General features: G+C 56.9%; 1 protein-coding gene across 1 annotated transcript in view; it reads left to right on the top strand.

Moving 5' to 3' along the window:
• NIBAN2 (niban apoptosis regulator 2) overlaps positions 1-22,515 on the top strand; it is a 50,646-nt gene that overhangs the window by 16,202 nt on the left and 11,929 nt on the right. Inside the window, exons 2-3 of the mRNA XM_021691196.2 lie at positions 15,359-15,489; positions 21,074-21,202. Coding sequence (XP_021546871.1) covers positions 15,359-15,489; positions 21,074-21,202 — 260 coding nt within the window. The remainder of the gene's footprint in view (positions 1-15,358; positions 15,490-21,073; positions 21,203-22,515) is intronic.

The following is a 22,515-nucleotide window of genomic DNA, read 5'->3' as shown; positions in this document are numbered from 1 at the left end:
CGTTCTCACAGTTCCTCTTCGAGGTGTGTATTATTCTTCTCCCTGTTTTATTGATAAAGAAACCGAGGCTTGGGAAGTGACAGTAGCAGAGCCGGTCTGTCTGGTCCCAAAGTTTGTGTTTTTATGGCTCACCTTCCGCCTGTTGACAGAATCTTCTCTAATCTCCTTGTGGCCATCCAGCCTCTGCTTGCGTACCTCCAGTGACAGGGAGCTCTCTATCTCTTGGGGTTACTTCTCCCATGCGGGGCATCTGAGATAAAAAGCCCTCTCTGGAGTTCTGTCTGTCTTTGGTTGGTTACTTGAGAACAGGTTCCAGTTGGGCTGGGACGTGGTTATGGGGTTTCTCCAGCATCTCTTTTCCCACGGAATTATCCAGCTGTTTTGTTTGGGGAGAAGAGCTACGTCCTCTCTCCTTTCTCTTAGCAGCCCCTACCTGGTATTCGGCCCTTTACATGCCCTTCATCACATACTGAGTAAGTCTGAGCAAACTTGATGTTGAAACCCTAGAGGTATTTTCATTAGCATTGAGCTGGATGTCTTAGTCAATGCAATAAGACAAGAAAAAAAAAAAAAGAGAGGTATAACTACAAGATAGCAAGAGAAGAAGACACACGTGGCCCTGCCTTTGTGGAGGTCAAAGCACTTTTCCGTCTAGCTTCTCCCTTAGCTTAAAAAAAATTTTTTTTTTAATTTTAAGTCCTCTCTACACCCAGTTTGGGCCTCAAACTCACGACCCCGAGACCAAGAGTCACATGCTCTTCCGACTGAGCCAGCTGGGTGCCAGCTTCTCTCTTAGCTTTGTCCACCCTGTAGGCTACCTGTGAGAAGTGGAGGCTCAGACAAGGAATTCACCCACCTGCAGTGCCATAGAGTGGAGTGGCTGTGGTTGGCTGAGGTTTAGTGGTGTGTGGTTTGTTGGGTATTTGCCTTCAGAATCTTCATTGATGTTTCTGTCTCCACTTCCCCTTTCTGATTAGTTAAGCTCTGAGGGATGAGGGCCCAGAAAGATTGGACCCCAAGCATGTCACCTTCCCATCCCGAGTGGCCCCCTGAGGGACCGAATAACTGCTGTTCTGTTTCCCCTCTGCTGACCCCCATTTCATGGCATGGGACGCATTATAGAACACTGCCATTTGCACAGGTGGACACACCATGGGACCCCTGAGCTTGTGAAAGACCCCACTACCCACCTGAACACTCATTTCCTGGCCATCAACACTTGGGTAGATGGAACTTATTTCCATTCGCAGTCATTGTTATTGATAATACAGGACCCCATTTGGTCAGGCTCTGTAGATTTCCTAATTTCTTTGCATCCATAGGACAACCTGGCCAGGTGGGTACTGCTGGTCCTCCCATTTTATAGCTGAGGAAAGTACTAATATTAATGCTCGGAGAGTATTAGTCACATGCCCAAAGTCCTACAGCTGGTGAGCGGTGGAGTTAGTATTTAAATTGAGATCTGATTCCGGAACCTTGACACCACAGTGTTCTGTGAAAGTGCTCTTCTTGACATAGAACGTATTCCTAAATATTGGTGGAATGGATTAATGCTTTCTCGAATATCTGAATTTATGCATTTCCTTTGTCTTCTGCTTGGCACACTCTCCCCACCCGGCCCTCCTCCTTCACCTAGTTAGCCTCTTTTCATGGCTTCGGTGCACCACTTCCTTCTGGAAGTCCTCCCTGATCCCACCAGCAGGGTTAGCTGCCCCTCCTCTGGGTTCCTGTAACTTCCCATGCTGTTCCCAGTTGGAGGCTTACCATGCTCATTGTAGGCTTTGTTGACAATCTTTCTCCCTCATTAGATAGCAGGAAGTTTGTCTAGTTCCCTCCTGAATGCCCTCTGCCCCGTGGTTGATAAATGTGGGCAACATGAAACGTTTCTTGGCTAGCACAGTAGAGCCCCTGATACCCTCACCTGACTTTGGCTCTGCCCCCAGCAGTCATTTCGGATGGCCCTGAGCTGGCTGATGGGAGGACATGAATTTCACACTGGATCCTGTCCTCAGCTCCTGCCTCTTGGTGGCTGATGGGGACGGCCTGGGTGGTGATGCTGGCTTCCGGGTGGTCATGGAGGAAGAGGCTCCGTCAGGAAGATCTGCTTGGGCATCTCGAGGTCCAACTCCAGTCTGGGCACAGAGGGGAAAGTCGGTGGTGGGTTCTCAGGCAGGCCGAGGACAGGGCTCCAGGGCTGTGGTGGGCACCTCCCAAAGTGCGCGTGCAATGGCAGAGCGCCCCGTGTCCTCAGTCCAGCCTCGGTGCTCTGCGTGTTGGGCTGAGAGCAGGCATGTGTTGGGGAACACCTGGGATGGGATGGTGTGGTGCGGATGCTGCCCTGCGGCCTGGGGGCAGTTTGGACAGGTGGCCGGGCCCCAGCTTGGAGGGCTCCAGTGGGTGTGGCGGGGATGAAAAGGGAAGGGAGGCGAAGGTTGTTGCTGAGAAGTGCACAGGAGTGGGTGAGTGCATGTGAGGGGGCTGGAGGTTAGTGCTTACAAAATCACTGTCCTAGATCAGCTGCCTCTTTGCCCATCCTGACGACAACAACCGTCAGAGAGAGCAGCGAAGTATCCCCAGCGCACAGAGGAGAATACCAGGGCTCAGAGGCCAGGCCCCTGGAGCACGGAGCTGGGTGTTCTGCATCTGTCTGGTTCCTGAGCCGGGCTCTCTCTCAGGGCAGGAGGATGGGGGAGGTCGGATAGGGCCGTGCACAGTGGGAGGTGGCTGGTCTCCAGCATCTTATAGCTCTGGGGTCCTCCAGGCTGCCTTTGACCCTCCCTTTGACCCTATTGTCCTGGTTCCGTTGGCCTGGGGTGTGGCCTCGGCCGTGGCAGGGGATGGTGCAGGAGCCCAGCCTGCGGCCTGCTCCCCTGAGTGGAGGTGGTGCCCTCCGTGGCAGGCACAGCGCCGGGCCCCTGCGGTGAGCCCGGGGTAGGTGTGGGTAGGCCCGGTCCTGCCCTGACTGGGGTGGGGTGGGGGGGACCTTGGCACCCCTTCTCCACCCTCCGCATCTTGGCTCTGTGTTCTTGGGTTCATGGCTCCCGGAACAAGCCGCCAACTGTAGGCTGTGGGCCGGGAGGGAGGGCCTTGAGGGGATGAGAGGGCTTTTGTTTCCCTGTTTGTGTCTAGATGGGAATCGACTTCCTCCCGCCAAGCTGCAGGAGGTATAAAGGAAAGGGCAGGCCCCGGTGGGCGGGTCTTCAGTCGGCCTTTTTTTTTCTTTCTGGCATTTCCCTGGGGCTCCACTTCAGCCACCTGCCTCCTTAGGCCCTCCTGCCTCAAAGCACGCTCTTCCCCAGCAGACCTGGGTCACAGAGCCTTGGTTAAATATTTGCCAACTGAGAAGAGCTTTAAAGGCAGCTTGGCTCCAAAGCTGCCTTGGCGATGGGGGGCTCCCCAGCCAACCTCTGCACCCCTCGGCCTCTTTCCCGGACCCCCGGCGGCCATTTGGGCACCTGAAATGGATGGCCTTCCCTCCGGGGGCGGGTGGCCTTCCCCACTCAGCACGTGTTTATCGGGCACCCACCTGGGCCAGGCACGAGCTGGGGGGCTGGGGAGACGGCGGGAACGAGGTCTCTGTCTGGGGAGCCTGGGGGAAGGAGCCTTTCACCGCCGCAGTCATGAGGGGAAGTGGGGCTGGGGGTGGTGGAGGCTGCGGGCACTGGACCTGTCGGGGCTTCCGAGGAGGTGACGTTCGAGCCTGGGGAGGAGGAAGAGGAGATGGCCAGGCAGAGGGGCAGCTCTGAGAGAGCATTCCAGGCCGGAGACCCCAAGAGCCAGTTTTCTGGGCATGAAACTCCCCGACTTCTTTCTCTTCACTCTGCTCTCACGAGGAGCTGGGCCACAGCCAGGACTGTGGGACCTCGTGTTGCTCCTTCCCCATTCTCCCAGCCTTAGTTTCCCCATCTGTCCAATGGAGGGCTTGACTTCATCTCAGAGGGCCCTCCCCAGGTGCATATGCTATTGTAAGCATACGTCACTGGCCATTAATAAGGGGACACTCCAGGGCAGAGGTTCTACTGGTGCCAAAGGTTAAGATAACAGCAATATAGCTTTATATTGCTCACCCAGCCCTTTGACTATTAGCAACCAAAGCTGGCATCTCCTGAGGCCCCTTGTCACCAGTGAGGTGTGTGTGTGTGGGGGAAACATATTATGCCCATTTTACAGATGAAGAAACTGAGGCCCAGAGAGGCTGTTCTGAGCTCAGGGTTTGCTTCTTGCTTCAAGCTTGGCCCCGGAACACACCTGCCTTGGTGAGAAACCCACTCTTGTCTCCCACAGCCAGTGCCGCACTGGATGCTGGGGATATAGAAGGGAACCAGGTGCCACGTCTGGGCAGGGCAGCTGCCAGGTGGGTGGGGAATGTCCTGGCAGAGAGACTACACATGTTTCTGAGCTCTGTCTCTGCACACTTCTAGGTGTCAGGATAGAGCAGTGGACACACTCTTACCTGTGTGACATTAGACAAGTCACTTCACCTTCCCTTGAGGCTCATCTATAAAATGGGTTTAAGAATAAATCTGGGTGGGCGCCTGGGTGGCTCAGGTCATGATCCCAGGGTCCTAGGATGAGTCCCGCATCGGGCTCCCTGCTCATCGGGGAGTCTGCTTCTCCCTCTGCCCCTCCACCTCTCCCCCACTCACGTGCGTGTTCGCCCGCACGCTCTCTCTCTCAAAAAATAAATAAAATCTTTAAAAAAAAAACAAAACTCGGTGAGGGTTAAATGCAGTATCTTTTTTTTTTTTTAAGATTTATTTATTTGACAGAGACACAGCGAGAGAGGGAAGACAAGCAGGGGGAGTGGGAGAGGGAGAAGCAGGCTTCCCACTGAGCAGGGAGTCCGACGCGGGGCTCGGTCCCAGGACCCTGGGACCATGACCCGATCCGAAGGCAGACGCTTAACGACTGAGCCACCCAGGCGCCCCTAAATGCAGTAATGTTGATGATAATTGTTAACACATGCCTCTGTGCCTGGTGGCGGGTTAAGTGCTACAGGCATTAGCTCAGGCCCCAATTATTATTATAATTATGCGCAAATGGGCAAATGTTTGAGTGGGGCCTTGAAGGCTGGCTAAGACTTTGAACTGTGACAAGGGGGGGTGGTGGTGGGAAGGGGCTCCTGCTGTGGGGCATAGCGCAGGTGAAAGCATGGGGGTGGGGGCCTGCGGTAGGCAGGAAATGGCCAGGATGGGCCCTGGGGAAGGAAGTGGGGCTCAGAACCTGGCGGGTCCTGGATCTGATTAAGGGTGGCGTCTGCGGGCCGCGGTGTGCCAGGCCCTGCGGCAGGTGCCAAGAAGGTGGTGATGGGTGAGGTCCCCGGTCTCCTGGGGTGTTGGAGGCCAGCGAGAGCCTCCCCGAAGCACTTCGCATGACTGTCCTGTATGTTCCCACGGTGTGGGGAGCCTGGGTTCAAGCCCCAGCTTGGATTCGGGCTCCTCTGCCTGACAGCTGGCTGACCTTGGACAAGTCACTGGGCCTCACAGCTTCTGGTTCCTCAGTGGGGGTGATAGCCATACCCACCTCCTGGGGCTGCTGCCAAGGCTCACGGTCAAATGCAGTAAAGCCTGGGAGGGAGCAGCCAGCGTCGTGCCGACCAGCTGTGTGACGGCGCTGCATAGGCTGTTTCACCGCCCCTCGCGTTCTGCCTTCGCTGTGCACTGGGGTAATGATAGCAGACTACCCCTCCACCCCAGGCTGTTTTATTCTCCCACATGGAGTCCCTTGCACGAGCTGGTATGCCATCAGGTGATTGTCACGATCGGGCCTTGGCAGGCTGTGGGCTGCTGTATTTATGGGGACAGGTTTTTCCTTCTTAATAACCGGCCCCAGGGAAGGGGTGACCAGCAGAGGGTCCCTTCAGGGCACCCAAGGCCGGCGGGGAAGGAACCTCATGGGTGGCAGTCACCTTCCCGAGCAAGAAGGACGGCGTTGTGCATATCCTCTCGTTCCTGGGACCCGGCCACAGCCCCTGGGCTGGGCATAAGCCTCCGTTTCTGTGGTGAGGGATCTTTGGGGTGTGTGTGGGGTGACCCTGGCTCTAGTTTGCTGCCTCTGGCTTCTCGCTCTGAGGTTCCTACTGCATGCCAGGCCCTGTCCCAGATGTGGGTACTGCCTGGGGGAGTCCCGACGGGGCACGGGCCCTTACCCACTGTGGGTTCAGTGGGGGGCTATGGAAGTAAGTGGGGGGGCACTCACTGAGCTGGGGGCATCCTAGGGGAAGGTGCAGTGCAGTGGGCGGCTGAGAAATGGGCTTAGAGGAGGAGGAAGGAGTGTTCCTGACCTGGAGAGCAGCCTGCGCAGGACCCTACTGCGAGGAAGAGCATGCAGGAGCCTGGGGGGATCCTAAGGGGTTCAGTCTTTGTCCCACAGGCAGTGGGAGCCGTGGAAGGTTGTTGGGTAGAGAAGATTCAGGGAGAGAGTTGTAACAAAAGATCCCCGTGTCTCAGGACGCCTGGGTGGCTCAGTCATTAAACGTCTGCCTTTGGCTCAGGTCATGATCCCAGGGTCCTGGGATCGAGCCCGGCATTGGGGTCCCTGCTCATCGGGGAGCCTGCTTCTCCCTCTCCCTCTGCCCCTGCTTGTGTTCCCTGTCTCGCTCTGTCTCTCTCTGTCAAATAAGTAAATTCTTAAAAAAAAAAAAAGATCCCTGTGTCTCCGATATGCGAAGGATCCGAAGGAGCCAGGAATGGAAAGTGGGTAGAAATTTGGAGGCGGGGCAGGCCTAGGATGGGAATGGCTTGGCTGGGGGGCAGTGATTAGCGGCAGAGTCCGGGCTCAGCTGTACTGGCCTCTTGACCGCCCCCTAGTCAGCTAGGAAGTCCACCTCACGCTGATGGCCTTGCCCTGGGGAACAGGGCGTGGCTGCGGTGGGAATCTGCTTGGGCCTAGAGTGGGGTCCCAGGGACCTGCTGATGCCGTGCAGGTATTCTGAGCAAACTCCGAGGGTTATTTGTGGGGTGACCTTGGACTGGTCCCTTGCCCTCTCTGGCTGCAGTCTCCCTTCTGAACAAGGACTGGCTGGTGGTGGAGGGGGGCATTTAGCTGACTTAAGCCCCTCTTGACTCTGGCCCTGCAGGGTTCCAGCTGCTCGTTCAGGCTCTTCTCACAGGCTCTTCTCACGGCCAGCCCCCCTCCCCTGCTGGCCAACGGAGCCTGTCATTACCCCCTCCCAACTTCCCCCCGATTATAGGTCCTGAGCGGGAGCCATGTCAGCTTTTCTGACAGTGGCCACCCACAGGGCCCATGTGGCCTGGAACCTCTGCTCCCAGAGGCTGGCAGGTGGGGGTAAGGTGGGTTTGTCCACACTCTGGTTCTGTGGTAGACTCGGGCTGTTCTGGGTTCCTGTCATTGACAAGCTGTGTGTCTCCAGACAAGTGACGTAACCTCTCTGAGTCTCCGCGCCGTCCTCTGTAAAGCGGGGACATGTGAAATGACACGTGGGAACATGGAGCACCCCGCTCGGTATAGAGGAGGTTCTGCCGGGATGTGCTCATAGTGATAGCAGGGCGGCCAAGTAGAAGAGCCCCGGGCCTGGCACGCCGACCCAGCTCTGTTGAGACATGCTGTGTGACCTTAGGAGAGTGTCGCCACCTCTCTGGACTGCAGACTCCCTCTGCTCTCCTAGGTGGATGATGGAGATGGTGGTACTTTGGACGACTGTGCGACACGGGGGAAACTCGAGTCCCTGGCTACCTCCTCTCCCTCCCCACTCCGGGCCTTCTCCCCAGTGCTCTGGGAACCAGGTAGGCAGGTTCCGGGCCGGCCCTGCCCTGCAGGGTGCTGCCTGCCTGGTTTCAGTCGGCAAATCTCTTTCAGCTCTGAAACCGGACCAGGCCTAGTGGGGGAGGTGTGGCCCTGGGGCCCTGCTGGAGGGACCGGATGAGCCGGGAACAGGTCTGGCACGTTGCCCTCAGCTGGGGCCAAACCAGGGCCGGGCCCAGTATGAAGCCCCCCGTGGTTGGCACGAGGCTGACACGATCTCCGCTGGAGATTGCCCTCTTCGTCCCGGGTCTCCCCGGTCAGTGTGGAGGGGGTCCTGGGCCTGGGCTCAGGTCCCGCGTCTGCTGCTCCCCAGCTGGACTTGGCAGGGATCCCGGCTCTCCTCGTCTGAAACGTTCCACGGTCCGGACACCACCTGCCCCAGGGCCGAGTCATGGATGGGGGGCATGACCTGGGCGTGGTAGGTGCTGGGCTTTAGTAGGGCCGCGAGAAGGCATTCGAGGCTCTCTGGTGCACCGCTGTGCTCCTTTCTCTCGTCCTCAGCTCCACGAGCCCCTACTCCTGTGTGAGCCTCACTTTTGCCATCTGCACAGTGGGCCAAGTCCCCCAGCCCCTGAGAGTCTGGAGGGGACTGCAGGCTACCCTGGGGCCTTCCACAGTCTTGCCCAGCCCCTGCTTTCTGAGTGCAAGAAGCAGCATGACCCTTAATGTTGTCAGCTTGGAAAATCAGAGATTAACGTTCTTCCGGTTGCCTTGGCTACTGTTGTTGCTGGTCCTGGGGCTGGGCCGGGCCAGGGGTTGCTCAGCTGGGCCAGGGGGGTTTCAAGGGCCTCTCCTTGAATTACAGGAACCTCGGACAATAGGCGCTTTATAGGAGCCCCCGTTAGCAACATGCCCCTTTGCCAGAGTGAAGTGCTTTATGCCCGTTTGCTCATTGATCTTGATCTTATAACCTGATCAGGCAGATACTGTCGTGCCGTTTTGCAGAGGTGGAAACAGAGGCTCAGAGAGAGAAAGTGCCTTGGCCAAGGCCACACGACTAGTAGGGGGCAGAGCCAGGACTTGGACCCAGAGCCCGTGTGCCTAGTAGAGATGGTGCCTTGTACCCAGGTGGCGTTGATGCTGAGTCCTGCTCCCGCCCCGCCCCGACTTCCCTCCCAGTCCTTCTGTCCAGCCTGAGGGGCCTGTGGTCAGCTCCGACTCAGAGCTGACTCACCAGCAGCTCAGAAGAGATGCTGAGGCCAGCATCCTGGTCAGCTCCTGGGGCCAGGGCAACACTGATTAGATCATCATTGAGATTTTAAATCAGCTGAGCCAACAGGGACCCACCCACCCATTTTACAGTTAGTACAATTAAGGCCCAGAGAAGATGGGACAGGTAAGGATCCAGTAGGCGTGAAGGTTCCCTCCCAGCTCTCACCAGATGGGGGCTGGAGACTCCAGGCTTCAGTCCTGGCTCTGACAGTCATCGATTGTGTGACCTTGGGAAAGTCACTTTGCCTCTCTGAACCTCAGTTTCTTCATCTGTAAAATGAGGATAGTAAAGTGTGCTTTGCCTGCCTCTTGGGACCAGGCAAAGACCCCAAAAGAAAGTTTAAGGCAGGGCTTTGGAAATTGTATTGTGGTGCCATGTGGGAGGTTGTTGGATGAGGAGGCTTTATGGGGTGGGGGCTTTGTACAGGCTTTGAAACCCGCCTCTTTCCCCTTCTGGGCTGTGCATCTCTGAGTAGGTCACCAGGTCTCTCTGAGCCTCAGTTTCCTTATCTGTAAAGTGGGGTAGCAGTATCTGTTAGGGTTCAGTGGGCTGTTGAACATGCATAAGGTTTTAGTGTTAGGCATACCCAGTAAACTCGGGGGAGCAGAGTTAGGAGGCCCAGATGGTAAGGGGTGCCTCTGGGTCACTCTTGATAGTCCCAAAAGATGCAGCCCTTGGAGACAGGGTTCCAGTTATCTGGGGGCAGAGTCATGCAAAGATCCACAGAGATACAGGTGCAAGATCCCATATTGCATTAGCTGGCTGCAAGGCTTCACTCCAAAACAAGCTCCCTGAGAGAGGGGGAGAGAGAGAGAGAGAGAGAGAGAGAGAGAGAGAGAGAGAGTGTGTGTGTGTGTGTGTGTGTGTGGGCGTGCATACATGTTTCACACTGGCCCCCAAGTCCTGAGCCAGATGGAGCCCACTACCCTCATACTGCAGACTTGATGTGGAGATGCAGGCCCTGGGGATGGTGCAGCGGCCCCCTGAGGTCCCAGAGCACAGTGGTGTCTGGGTGCAGATTGGGACACTCAGGTCCACTCCCAGAATTCACGGGCTGCCTTCTTGGGCTAAAGAGGGAATCAGGACCCCACAGGTGGGTGCTTCCCATGACAACCCCATGGAGATGCTCAGTAGGTTTTTGTTGACCTACAGGTGAAGTGACTTTTCTTGAGCCATTAATCTTTCCAAGCATTGGCTTATACACCTGTAAAGTGGAGGGTTTTATTCAGCTCTGGGGCCATTTGAAGAATCCGAGTATGTGCATGGGGCCCTGAGTCTGAGTGGGGTGAGCTTACCACCTAATTCTGAAGGATATGCTGGCAAAGGGGCGCCGGCTGGGCAGCGATGCATCCTGGGCACTAGCAGAGGCTGAGGATTACACCAGGGGAGCCTCTCCAAAGTCAGGTGGGAAGCGGGGGGGGGGGTTCCTTCTTGCACACACCTGGCCCGGCTTTCCCACCCCCTTACCTTTGCCTGAGCCCCTCCTTCCTCCTAGTGGGCTCTCCATTTGTCTGGCCTGTCAGCTGAAGACATACCTATCATTGTCATTATTATTTTGTGATTCTTGTCCTGGTTGTTTAAAAAAAAAAAAAGTCTTTCCTTGATTTTTTTCAAGCTGTAAAAATTATATCTGCTAATAAAAATTTCAGTCATTTATCATGGCTATGATAAGCTGAGCACTACTGTGATTAATAGCAACATCACAGGAACATTTAGGGAGGTCCTGAGCCCAGCAGTTCCGAGCTATCGCGCCGTCACATTGCCCATCTTACAGCACCTGCTTGTGCCAGGCCCACCCTCCTGGGGTTTGCAGTTAAATCTTAGATGGATCGGAGCGTCCCTTCCCTTCCCCACCTGAGGTTCTGAGCGGGCCAGGTGGCCTGTGGGGCTGGGCTGGGGCCTGGCAGAGCGGGAACTCCTCCCCCCCCAGCCTGCGCTGCACACCCAGAGGCTGGGAGCCGGGGGCTGGAGGGCAGGCTTCCTCTGTCCCCAGCCCATGCCATCTCCTAGAGCAGCACCCGAGGCTGAGTCGGTGCAGGAGGAAGGATGGATGAGAAGGTGTGGAAGGTGGGCGAGGCGGCACATGGCCTCAGACTGCTCCGCGCCGGCGTCTTTGTACCTCCCGGCCGTTCCTGGGCCTGGGACCCCCTAGGGGTCGGCCCTGCCTCTGGGCATGGAGCCACAGCCTGCTTCCTGTCTGTCCTCGCTGGGAGGGATGTCCTGTGGGGCCCTGTGGACCGTGGTCAGAGCCAGGAGCGGGAGGGGGTCTTCAGTCTGTGGGTCGAACCCCGACAGCCTCAGTCTGGATGTGTCACCTCTGGTGAGCCTCTTATACTCTGTGACTCAGAGTGCCTTTTGGGGTGGTGAGCCTTGGTCTCAGTGGCCCTAAATCCATGGCACGTGGTGTCTTCAGAAGCCATGAAGTGAGGCGGAAGAGCTGGTATGGGCAGGTGTGGAGGAGAGAGGGGCTACCTGGGGCCTGGTAGGACCAGTCACAGACACCCAGGCAGGGATGCTGCAGTGGGGATATGAACTGCCAGAATCCCTGGGCAGCTCCAGGGAGACAGCCACTGTAGGGTGGCAAGAAGAAAAAATGGGGTGCTGAGCAATGCTTACAGGAAGGGGACTGCTCGGGCCCTGACCCCAGAGTTCAGCAGGCCAGAGGAGCATCCAAGGCGGGCACGGCTGTGGTGTCCGTCCGGGTTCTCCGGCAGCATCGGCCTGTCTGGCTGGGGACCCTGTTCAGGGCTTCTCCCCTGTGAGCCCTTTATAAATCCCAGGAGGGGACTGCACCCCCTTCCCCAGCCTGCCTCTCTCAGGTCTTTCCAGCCCCCAATCCTAGGCCCTCGAGTCCTCATCCTCTGTCTTCCTGTGGCACTTCCTTTGTACCAAGCACAAGGCAGTTCCTTCCAAGCTGTCTTAGGACATCTCTCAAGAATGTGTTCAGTGCTGCCCTTGCCAAGAAGCCATCCTGCAGCCCTGCTTCCTTCTACCCCCCCCGCCCCCCAGTCTTCCCTTTCTAGCCCTTCCTCGGCCAAACTTGGCCTGAGCGCACCCAGTTTCCTGGCACTGCCTGGCACCCTCCTTCAGTCCTTAATCCCTTGAGGAATGATGTCACACCGACCCCTGGCCTGGTGGCTTCCCCACTCCGGTGGGGCCTGGTGCAGAGGGGACACTTAGTAACTGGCAAGTGGACACCCACCTTGCTCAGCACCTGCCTGTACCAGGCCACACGGGCGGGGGGGGGGAGCAGAGGGGATCCAGCGGTGAGCAGAAGGGGTGCCAGGGCCACCCTCTATGGTGTGCAGTCGATCCTTAGATACTAGCCCCCCGATCCCTTAGACTCCCGAATTGGAAGAGCAAGTTTGGGTAGTGAGAGACCCCACTCTATGATCTCTTTGGTTCTGGAATTTCAGGTAGCAAAGGGTTTATCGGAAAACAGATCCAGATCTATATAGTTCTCGAGTTTGGATAGCGAGGCATGCCTGTAATTGCAGTTGGGTGAAGTGGGGGCCAGGGCTGCTGCCGTCTGTTTGGGGGTACAGGGTGCCTGGGGCCACCACCTCTTTTCCTATTCCATTTTCTGTTTCAGCCCATACCCTCTCCCCTCTCCACCCTCTGCCTGGGGACTCCCCCCCGCCCCCCGCCCCAGTGCTCGTGCCCTCCACTCCTAGACCCTTTTCCCACAGTCTCACTCCAATAACTTGTCCGCATCCCATTGAGAGGGCTACAGTGGATTTTCTGCTTGCCCCCTCCCCCACCTGGCCCTTCTTAAGAAGTCCAGATACTCCAAGCCTATCAGCTCATCTTTGCCGTCTGGCTCCTAATGGATCACCTTGTTCTGGTTTTCACTTCCTCAGCCTCCCCAGCTTCCTCTCCAACCTACAGCCCACCCACCAACCCCTGCCCCGGGTCTTGGTGCACCTGATGGGATGATAGCATGTTGCCTTGCCCTTTCCGTCCTTCTCCCCAGTCCAGCCCTGGGGCCTTCTAAACCTAGCCACCCCTTGCTTGGATGCAATATCTGGGTTTTGCTGAGAGCATGCTATGGCTTAGACAGACTTGAGTTCGAGTTCTGACCCAGGACAGCAGCTTCCTTCTGGGCCTGACTTCCCAAGGGTCAGGGCAGATTCTGGCTCTTCTGGAAATCATGCTCTGAGGCTGGGTGTACCAGGGGCTGGTCAGGCCTCCCAGAGCTGTGGCTGAAGGACCCTCGAGATCCTGCATGGGGGGAGAGTATCTGTTGGGTGTCTGGCTGCTGGGGGCAGAGTCGGGACAAAGCCCTGGGCTGAGGCTGCCTGGCCTGGTGGCTGAGACCCTGTCTCTCCAGTCCTGGGTCTGCAAGCCACCTCGTCCCTAAAATGGGAAAATAGCACTGACTCCCTAAGGATTTCATGAAGATTCTTTGGGATCCTGCATGCAGAACTTGCCCGCCCACTGGCTCAGGTTAAAGCTAAGTGGTAAGTGGTAGTAGCTACGATGATGGTGATGATGATGTGATTTATCAGTATTATTGTCACCTATGATCCCATTTTTTCTCTTTGGCTCCAGTTCATTACCCCTTCTTGCCTGCTCCCCCCAACCCTCCCAGTTTTGCCTCATCATTTTTCAAAACAATTCCCGTGGTCTTTGAGAGAGTTCTGGTTGTTTATGGTTTTTAAAAAATAGGCATTCAAAGCAAATTCCTCATTTGTTCTCCCCCTCCTCTCCCCAGATTGGAATCTGGACAGCCATGACCTCATTCCAGGAAAGGGGACCACAGGCAGGGTCTGTGGAGAGGGGTCCTTGGGCCGAGCTCTTCCAGAGGGAGTAGAGGGAGTGAGCTTGCCTGAGACCCTGGGTGGGGATGTGGGCACATGCTTTCAGCCCTCCTCCCTGGCCACCACCTCATAGTGGGGCCCCTGGACTGCATCCCAGCTCCACCACCCACTGGCTATGTGACTTTGAGCCAGTGACTTAACCTCTCTGGGTCTCAGCGCTTCTGGGTCTTCTCTAAAATGGGAATAACACCAGCCCTACGTCACAGGGCTCGTGAGAGGATTAGATGAAATGCTGCCCTAGCTGGGTGCTCTTGAGAGGCAGAGACCAGCCGTAGGAGGGACGGTGTCTCATCAGCCCCTTGAGAAAGGGCCAGGTCTTCAAACCTGGAGTCCAAGACTGGCAGAGGTGGCAGGGCCTGTCCACCATGGACTCTAGTCTTAGTGTGCAGGGAACCGAGGCCCAGAGAGGGGAGCCTCGGAGTGAGCTGGCACCACCCCAAAGTCAGGACTCGAGGACAGCTTCTTGGGATCGGGAAATCTCTCCCAAGGACAGGGCTTCCTTGTCATGGGCCTCAGTTTCATCTGTTATTAGGGAAGCCCCGGCAGTGCTGGTCCTGAGCGTCTGATGTGTGCTGGGCGAGCCCTGGAGGCCACAAGAATCACCTTCTCTGCTCAGAAACTGCTTTGGCAACAGAGAAGCAAATGGCCAGTGGAGGCAAAAAGGTGGTTAACTTGGTAGAGGAGTTAATTTTAGAATGTTTATTTTTTTTATTGTGGAAGGAATCACGGTTGTAAAATAATTCAAATGCTGTGAAAGTGAACAAAGCAGAAAATGCAATTCACTCGGCCCTGCCATTCCCACATCCAGGGGTCCCACCCAGAACAGTTGGGGAGTGCTGCCTTCCGGGACCTTTTCCTCCGTCTCCAAGCGTAAATAATTTATAGGCACAAATAGGAGTGATTTTAAATGAGGTAATATTCCGCACGCGGTTCTGTAACTCGCTTTTCTTCACCTGGCCGTGTGGGCACCTTCCCCCTGGTGGTACCTGTAGGTTCCCGCACCCCCGGCCCAGGTGCGCCTGGGATGGTCTGAATCAGCGCCCACGCATGCGCATCTGGCTCGTGTCTGCTGATTGGCTGGGTGAATACATACACCTGCTCCTCCGGGAGGCGTGCGGTGGGTAATTCCTGGAGGAGTGAGCGCGGCATCCGGGGCCCTACGTGAACCCTTAAAATTGTACGCCCTCAAGGCCTTCCCGACTTCCAGCACCCAGGGCTCCGAGTTGAGGGGTCTGTTCCCCCACACCCTGACTGGTCTGCCTGCAGCTGCTGGGTGGCTGGGAGGCTCGGCGTCTTTTCACTTGTCTGTTGGTGTCTCGTGTTTTCTTGCTGGTGATTTTCTCTGTCTCTATCGTTGCTGGTTTTCCTGTGCGAAAGTCCACCCACTGTGTCCAGGGAATGCACCACTCTGGCCAGGAACGCGAGGCCGGTGAAGGCAGAGCACCGGAGCCCACAGCTTCGCAAACAGGAATTATGGAGCTTGGCTGATGCTCCTGGGGCAGGGCGGCTGCTCGCAGGGAACCATGGCGACCTCACAGCCCTGTTTCTTCTTCCCTTTCAGAGAAAACCGGGAAGATCCTGACGGAGTTCGGCCGTTTTTATGAGGACCAATATGGCGTGGTTCTCTTCAATAGCATGCGCCACGAGATCGAGGGCACGGGGCTGCCGCAGGCCCAGCTGCTCTGGCGCAAGGTGAGAGGGGCTGGGCCGGGTGCAGGGCGGGCTCCCGCACGGCCTTAATTTACCATTGTTGCCTGGATGGTCTCTAGGGGCCCCACCCAGCGTCTTTTTCTTTTTTTAAGATTTTATTTATTTATTAGAGAGCACAAGAGCGAGCGAACGAGCAGGGGTGGGGGCAGGAGGAGGGCTGAGCAAGAGGGAGAAGCAGACTCCCCGCTGAGCAGGGAGCCCGATAGGGGGCTCGATCCCAGGACCCCAGAATCAGGACCTGAGGCGAAGGCGGACGCTTAACCGACTGAGCCACCCAGGCGCCCCCCACCCAGCTTCTGAATCCGCAGATAACCCAGTGGCCTTGCCAAGACCCCTCCATTCACCATGGGGTATGGGGTACTCCCTGCCAGCTCAACTCCTCCATTGGTAGAGCTGGGGCTCTGGAATCATCTTGACATGCCTGGGTTCAAGCCCAGCTGCTCTTTTTTTTTTTTTAAAGATTTATTTATTTCAGGGGCACCTGGGTGGCTCATTCATTGAGCGTCTGCCTTCGGCTCAGGTCATGATCCCAGGGTCCTGGGATCGAGCCCCGCATCGGGATCCCTGCTCCGCCGGAGGCCTGCTTCTCCCTCTCCCACTCCCCCTGCTTGTGTTCCCTCTCTCGCTGTGTCTCTGTCAAATAAATAAATAAAATCTTTAAAAAAATAACAAAATATTTGAGAGAGAGAGAGAGAGTGTGCACGCATGTGTGCCCATGAGAGCGGGAGGAGGGGCAGAGGGAGACAGAGAATCCTCAAGCAGACCGCGGAGCCCGATGCGGGGCTCAATACCAGGACCCTAAGATCATGACCTAAGCCAAAATCTAGAGTTGGACGCTTAACCGACTGAGTCACCCAGGTGCCGCTCCTCTTAAAGGCCTTGTACCCATGAGCAAATCACGTCACCTTGTGGATCTTAGTTTACTCATCTGTGAAATGGGGTAAGAACACCTGCGCAGGGTGTTCTTAATGAAGGAATCAGCCAGCCGGGCGCCTGGAGCAGGGAAGGTGCTTGGTGAGCGCTGGCTGATAGTGTCAGCATCTCCAGGCTTGTCACTAGCCTGTTATTAGCAGGATTGAGTTTGCCCAGTAAATATTTGTGGAGGGACTGGAAGCTGTGTGACTCCAGCCCATGGGTCAGCACGGACTGAAGGAGGCACACAAGGCCTCCTGGGAAGCGCCCTGCGGTGACTGGCCCCCGAGTGGGGCCGGAGGCGGGACTGGCGGAGAGGAGGTGAGGGACAGTTGGAACACAGGCTGGGCCGTGAGTGCCCAGCTGGGAGCTGGCAACCCAGGCCTGAGCCCGTGGGGTGAGGAGCTAGCCCTTCTTCGGGGGGAGGTACAGGGGGCCCTGAGTCAGCCCAGGGAAAATCCAGGGCATTCCCCCGTTCAGTGACCTTCACCTTCTACCCCCTGGACAGCCCAGGGGTGGCAGAGGGAAGGGTGACAAGGAAGAAGGGTGTCAGCCCCACCTCTTCTGCAGGTGGCCTGCCCCGAGTGGCCCAGCAGCAGGCGGGAGGCTACTTGGTCCTGGCTGGTGGCCCCGGGGCAGAGTGCCCGCCAGCTTCCCTCTGGGGAATTGGACTGGCTGAGCTGATCCCTCTGGGAGTGGCCTCCAAACCAGGTCAGCCAGGCCACCCCAGTGCCGCCACTCGGGTCCTTTGTGGCTGAATTCCGTGCTTGGTGGGCTCCAAAGCTGCCCTTGGTCACCTGGCCGCACCTCCCCACCCAGTCCTGTCGGCTTCCTCCCGGCTGCCGGGGTCAGCCTGTTCTCAGGCTTCGGGGGCCCGGGACAGGACTGTAGGGGAAGGATGGAGGCTGGAATGCTGTGGTCTGGGGGGAGAGAACTCGGGGGACCGGGCCCAGAGCTTCTTGGTAGCTGCTGGCTTGGGTAGTTGAGTCAGCCCTCAGGGGTCGGTCTCCTGACCTGACAGGTGGGTACCTCCTGCGGAGGGCTGTGGAGAATGAGGGGGAGCAGGTGGGGTGGTTACTAAGGGATGCAAGTCCTGACTTGCCGGGTAACCTCCAGCCCATGGCCTCACCTTCCCGAGCCTCAGTTTCTCTGCCTGTGAACTGATACCCAGAACCGCCATCATGGGCCAGAGGCATGAGAGTAGCCTGGGGAGGGAGTGGGGATGTCCTGGGGCCTCTGAGGCCGGATGGGATTCGGATCATGCGGCAAGGGACCAGTATGGGGCTCACTGAGGTGGCAGAGCAGAAAGAAGAGCCTCAAAAGGCTCCAGACTTGGGAGGGTTGGGGTGGTTTCCTTCTTGTCCCCACCCTCTCCCAAACCCAAGTGGCGGAAGATGTGTCCACCTACCATGAGACCAAAGGGGCTGGAGCTGGCTTTCGGGACGTGTTACAGTTTGTGTCTTCTCAGTGGGAAGGACAGCTGGAGGCATCACCTGAAAAGAGACAAGTGGACCCACGGTCAGGGCCACACACTGAGCCAGGGCAGGTGCGGGGCCACGCTGGTCCCACAGACACTCGGGAGACAGACCGTAATACACGACAATCTGGGTGCCACGAAGGAGATGACAGAGTGAACTCAGCCTGGGTGGGGTGTCTGGCCTCGTCTGGGTGGCCCACTAGGGCTTCTTGGAAGAGGGGCCATCTCTGCTGAGGACCTGCCGGGAGGGGAGAACATCCGAGTGCGGGAGCAGTGTGTACAGCTGGGCCTTTCAGTGGCTCGCCCAGGATGGTGGAGGCAGGATGCGAGCCAGGTTCCAGATTCCTGGCTGGGGTGGAGGGCAGGCCAGGGCTCTGTGCAGAGCCTCGGAGCATCCCGTGACCCTTTGTGTCTGGTCCCTTGGTGTCGTGGCCCCCTCCCCACCCTGTGACAACAGAGGGCCGAGGTGGTACCCGGAGGTGTGGCCCGGACTGGGTGTCTGGCACGTGCCCATGTGTGTGGTGTCACAGGCGGCCCGGGTCCCAGTGACCCAAGACAGAGTGGTGGTTTCTGACGGCACGAGGCTCGAGAGTCACGGCGGGAGGGACATCTGTAGTAATGCTTTAATACCCCTTGTAGGAACACTGCAGTGACACGTCAGTAAGAGGGGTAAAAGGAAATCACCCCCAATCCCTGAAAAGCAGGGATTTTTGGTCCCATTTTGCCACTCAGGAAACTGACCATTGTGATAAATCAGGATGATATCATAATAGAAATAACAATGTTAATTGTCATAATACCAATTGTTTTTATTAGAAATAATACAGTAGCAGTAGTAAGAGTAAAAAAACAGAAATCGTGTTAAAAATAGCAGTTATGCTGGGGCGCCTGGGTGGCTCAGTTGGTTAAGCGACTGCCTTCGGCTCAGGTCATGATCCTGGAGTCCCGGGATCGAGTCCCGCATCGGGCTCCCTGCTCAGCAGGGAGTCTGCTTCTCCCTCTGACCCTCCTCCCTCTCCTGCTCTCTGTCTCTCATTCTCTCTCTCTCAAATAAATAAATAAAATCTTTAAAAAAAAAAAAAAGAAAAAATAGCAGTTATGCTATGTGGGTGCTGCTCATCCAGCTGGCTCGACATCGCTTGGAGGGGTTAGACTTATGTCCACACCTGCGCTGTGGACACTGAGGCTCAGAGAGGTGGAGCTGCTTGTCCAGGCTCCCGCCACATGGGCGGTGGGGCTGGGGCAGGGATCAGGGCCGTCGGAACTGGGGTCTGTGCTCTAACCATTCGCCACCCAGCGAAGGTTCCCAGCGCAGCATTGGAGAGCTTTGCAGAGTCCAAAATATTTTGCCTGGGCTGGCAGGTTCCGTTTCATTTCCTGCAGGCCTTCCAGTGGAAACATGACTGTGCCATTTGAAAGTCTTAAAAATAAAATCCAAACCCGCATGCAACCGCCCATTACGGGCTGCCCCAGGATCTGGGGGTGGACTCCCGAAGGGGCGGGGGGGGGGTTCTGGGAAGGCCTGCCCAGGGCTCCTGATGCCCCTGATGCGGGGCTCCTGCCCTGAGCTAGGAGGAGGACCAAACCGGGGGGCCTGGGGAGAGTGAGGGTCTTACCAGGGTGTCAGGAGAGCTATCTGCTCTTTCTCTCTAGAAAAGATGGGGATTTGAGAGCTGCGTTTGAGAGGAGGCCTCTGTCTAAATATAGCCCACTGAGCATAGCTCTGTGACTCGGGCAAAGCCCACTTGTATGCGGTGGGGTGGGGGGTGCGGGGGGACCATTTTCTTTTCCTGTAAATATTTTTATCCCTGGGTAGGAAGCAGTTGTGGGGTCCTATTGTTTGAGTACAATGGGCCCTCGTTTTCCAAGAGTGTTTTGGCATTTCCCCTTGAAGAGTAGCAGGGAGGTTGCTGGGGAGAGGGGGCCCCTGTGAAGACACAGGGCCTTGGGGGTGGGCAGCTTGGGACCTAAGGCTCCCACCTGACTCCAGCTGCAGGGGCAGACCCAGAAGCTGAGCAGGGAAGCTGGGAAGGGTTAGGCACTGCTAATGATAATACTTTCTCCTGTTACTACATAGGATATGTGTTTATTTTTGCAAAAGGCTCCATATTTATTGCAGAACAGATAGAAGCTATTGAAACTCCACTCATCCAGGAGTAAGCCTGCCCCCTGTCGCCTCTGTATCTCCCTTTCCTGAAACTTCCCTGTGTGGGTTTGCTCAGGAAACATGCTCTCAGGCATGGCCATCCCTTCTCCCCAAATAAGTCAGCCTGGGGAGCTGGGAGACTGACACAGCCCGAGGAATCCCAGCGGCGGTCACGGAGGCTCCTGCATATCCTGAGCTGAGCAGACTGTCAGGTGCGCGTGATCCTGGCACGCGGCGTCTTATGGAATCCTCAAGATGCCTGGCTGAAGTCACCGCTGTCCCCATTCTCATGTTACAGATGAGGACACTGAGGCACAGACAGGTGATGTGACAGGCCCGAAGTCACACTGAGTCAGGTGGAGTCAAAGCTAAGGCTTTGCGAGGAAGGTCTGGGTGTTTCTGCTGCCCACATTGGTCATCCGTCTGCCAGGATGCTGGTCCAACACTGAACCCTCCAAACTGAGGTCCCCTCCAGCCCCACCCAAATTCATGGAGTTCATCTTATTAGCTGTCAGGGCCAGGGAGGTTCTCTGCAGCCACCTTGGCCGAGTGTTTGTTACCCTCAGGGGAAACAGGCCTAGAGCAGGAAAGAGACTTTCCCCGGTGCCGGGGCCTTCCCCGTACTGGCCTATGGACATTTCCCATCCTGCTGGTGTGGCCGTGCTGCAGGGGTGGGTGGATGGGAAAGCAGCCTGCCGTGGGCTGCAGAGACGCGTCGCAAGGTAGTCGTGCCTGTCTAGGGCCAGGACAGAGTGGGAGACCTTGGTCCTGGCTGGGCCCCGAATGCTGGTGCCTGGCCTGGGCTCAAGTCCTGGCATCGCTGTGGCTCTGGCTGGACCTTGGGGAAGCTCCTTTGCCCTGAGCCTCACTCTCCTCCTCTGTCACATGGCTAAGATGCAGCCCTGCCTCAGAGGAGGACTCGGGGAGATCGGGATGGGGGATGTGCTCAGCGCCCCCTTCTTGGGGGACCCCATTGCCCGGCTGGGCTGTGGGGGAGCCCGGCCTCACTCCCCACTCCACCCCACCCGCAGGTGCCATTGGATGAGCGCATCATCTTCTCTGGGAACCTCTTTCAGTACCAGGAGGACAACAAGAAATGGAGGAACCGCTTCAGTCTCGTGCCTCACAACTATGGGCTGGTGCTCTACGAGAACAAAGTGGTGAGGCCCCCCCCCCCCCCCCTGCTCCCCCTCTGCAGCCCCCACCCCCAACCTGCTTGTTCCGCTGGCTTCCTGTAAACAGCTCTGCTCTGGGGCTCCCCTTTCACTTTGCCTCCCCCCTGTAAGCCACTCGCCACTAGCCCCTACCCACCTCAAATTGTCCAGTCCCGGGGCCAGAGCCCCTGCTCCCTCACCCCCCAGCCTCCTTGCTGGCTGGGCTTCCTGCAGCTCTCCAACCGCTCCTATCCTTGCTCTTCAACGGTCACGACCAACTGCTGACACAGGAGTCTGGCCATTCCCTTCCTCCACTTACCCCAGGGTGGCGGTCCCATCTTTTTCCTTCCTGATTCCTCTGCCCCTCTGGCAACCCCTGCTGCCTAGTGGGTAAGTGTCCTGCCCATTGTTCCTTATCTTTGCCCTGGGCCCTTGGGGAAGCCCCCCCCCCCCGTGGTTGAGCCACAGACCCAATTTCTTCTACCATACATTTCTCCAAAGCAGCAAAGGACAGGCCTGAGTGCCCTCTGTTCAAGGAAAATCAGGGTTAAAGAAATGTAAACAGGGCGGGAGCAGCCTGATGGCCCCTGGCAGGGCTTCTCAAACTCGTAACCGGCATCAGAACCACCTGGTGGGCATATGACACAGGTTACTGGGCCCACCCAGTTTGATCTGGGTCTGAGCAGGGCCGATAGTTTGCATTTCTAACAAATTCTCAGGTGGGGCTGATGGTGCTGATGACCTAGGACCACACTAGGCAAATCAGTGCCCTGGAGGTCCTGAGCCATCCTGGAGCAGCGTGTTGGGTGGTGACACCTAGTGGCCGGCGGCAGCACGGCAGCCCTGCTGTATGAGCTACTACGTTACAGCCACTTTTTAGCCACTTGGGTGTAAGAACGCAGTGTCCAGACCTAATTCTCCTCCAAAGGGGACTCGTGTGGAGCTCAGAACCTAGGAATTTGCTGGACAGTGCAGGGTCATGGTCAAAGACTCTGGACCCAGGAGGCGCACAGACCAGGGTTATGTCCTAGGTTGGCTGCGTACGGCCTGTGTGAGCTCGTGGCTAACGATGGTACTCACCTCTTGGATTGTGAGGATTTTGTGAAAGGAAGCAATGCAGTGCCCTTAGCACGGTGCCTGGTATGTAATAAACGCTCACACTCAGCTCGTGGTAGCTGCTGCTAATAGGTAAGGCTTCCTGCGTCTGGCTGTGAGGCCCCCAGCTAATCATATTGTGTGGATCGTCTCACGCAGTCCCACACGGCCCCGTGGAGTAGGAGCTGTTGTTGCCCTGGTTTAACAGATGAGGAAACTAAAGC

The sequence above is a fragment of the Neomonachus schauinslandi genome, chromosome 13 (genome assembly GCF_002201575.2).
Source record: "Neomonachus schauinslandi chromosome 13, ASM220157v2, whole genome shotgun sequence".
Lineage (NCBI taxonomy): Eukaryota > Metazoa > Chordata > Mammalia > Carnivora > Phocidae > Neomonachus > Neomonachus schauinslandi.
Note: the sequence above shows the minus strand (reverse complement) of the source record. Positions and strands in the feature narration are given on the sequence as shown.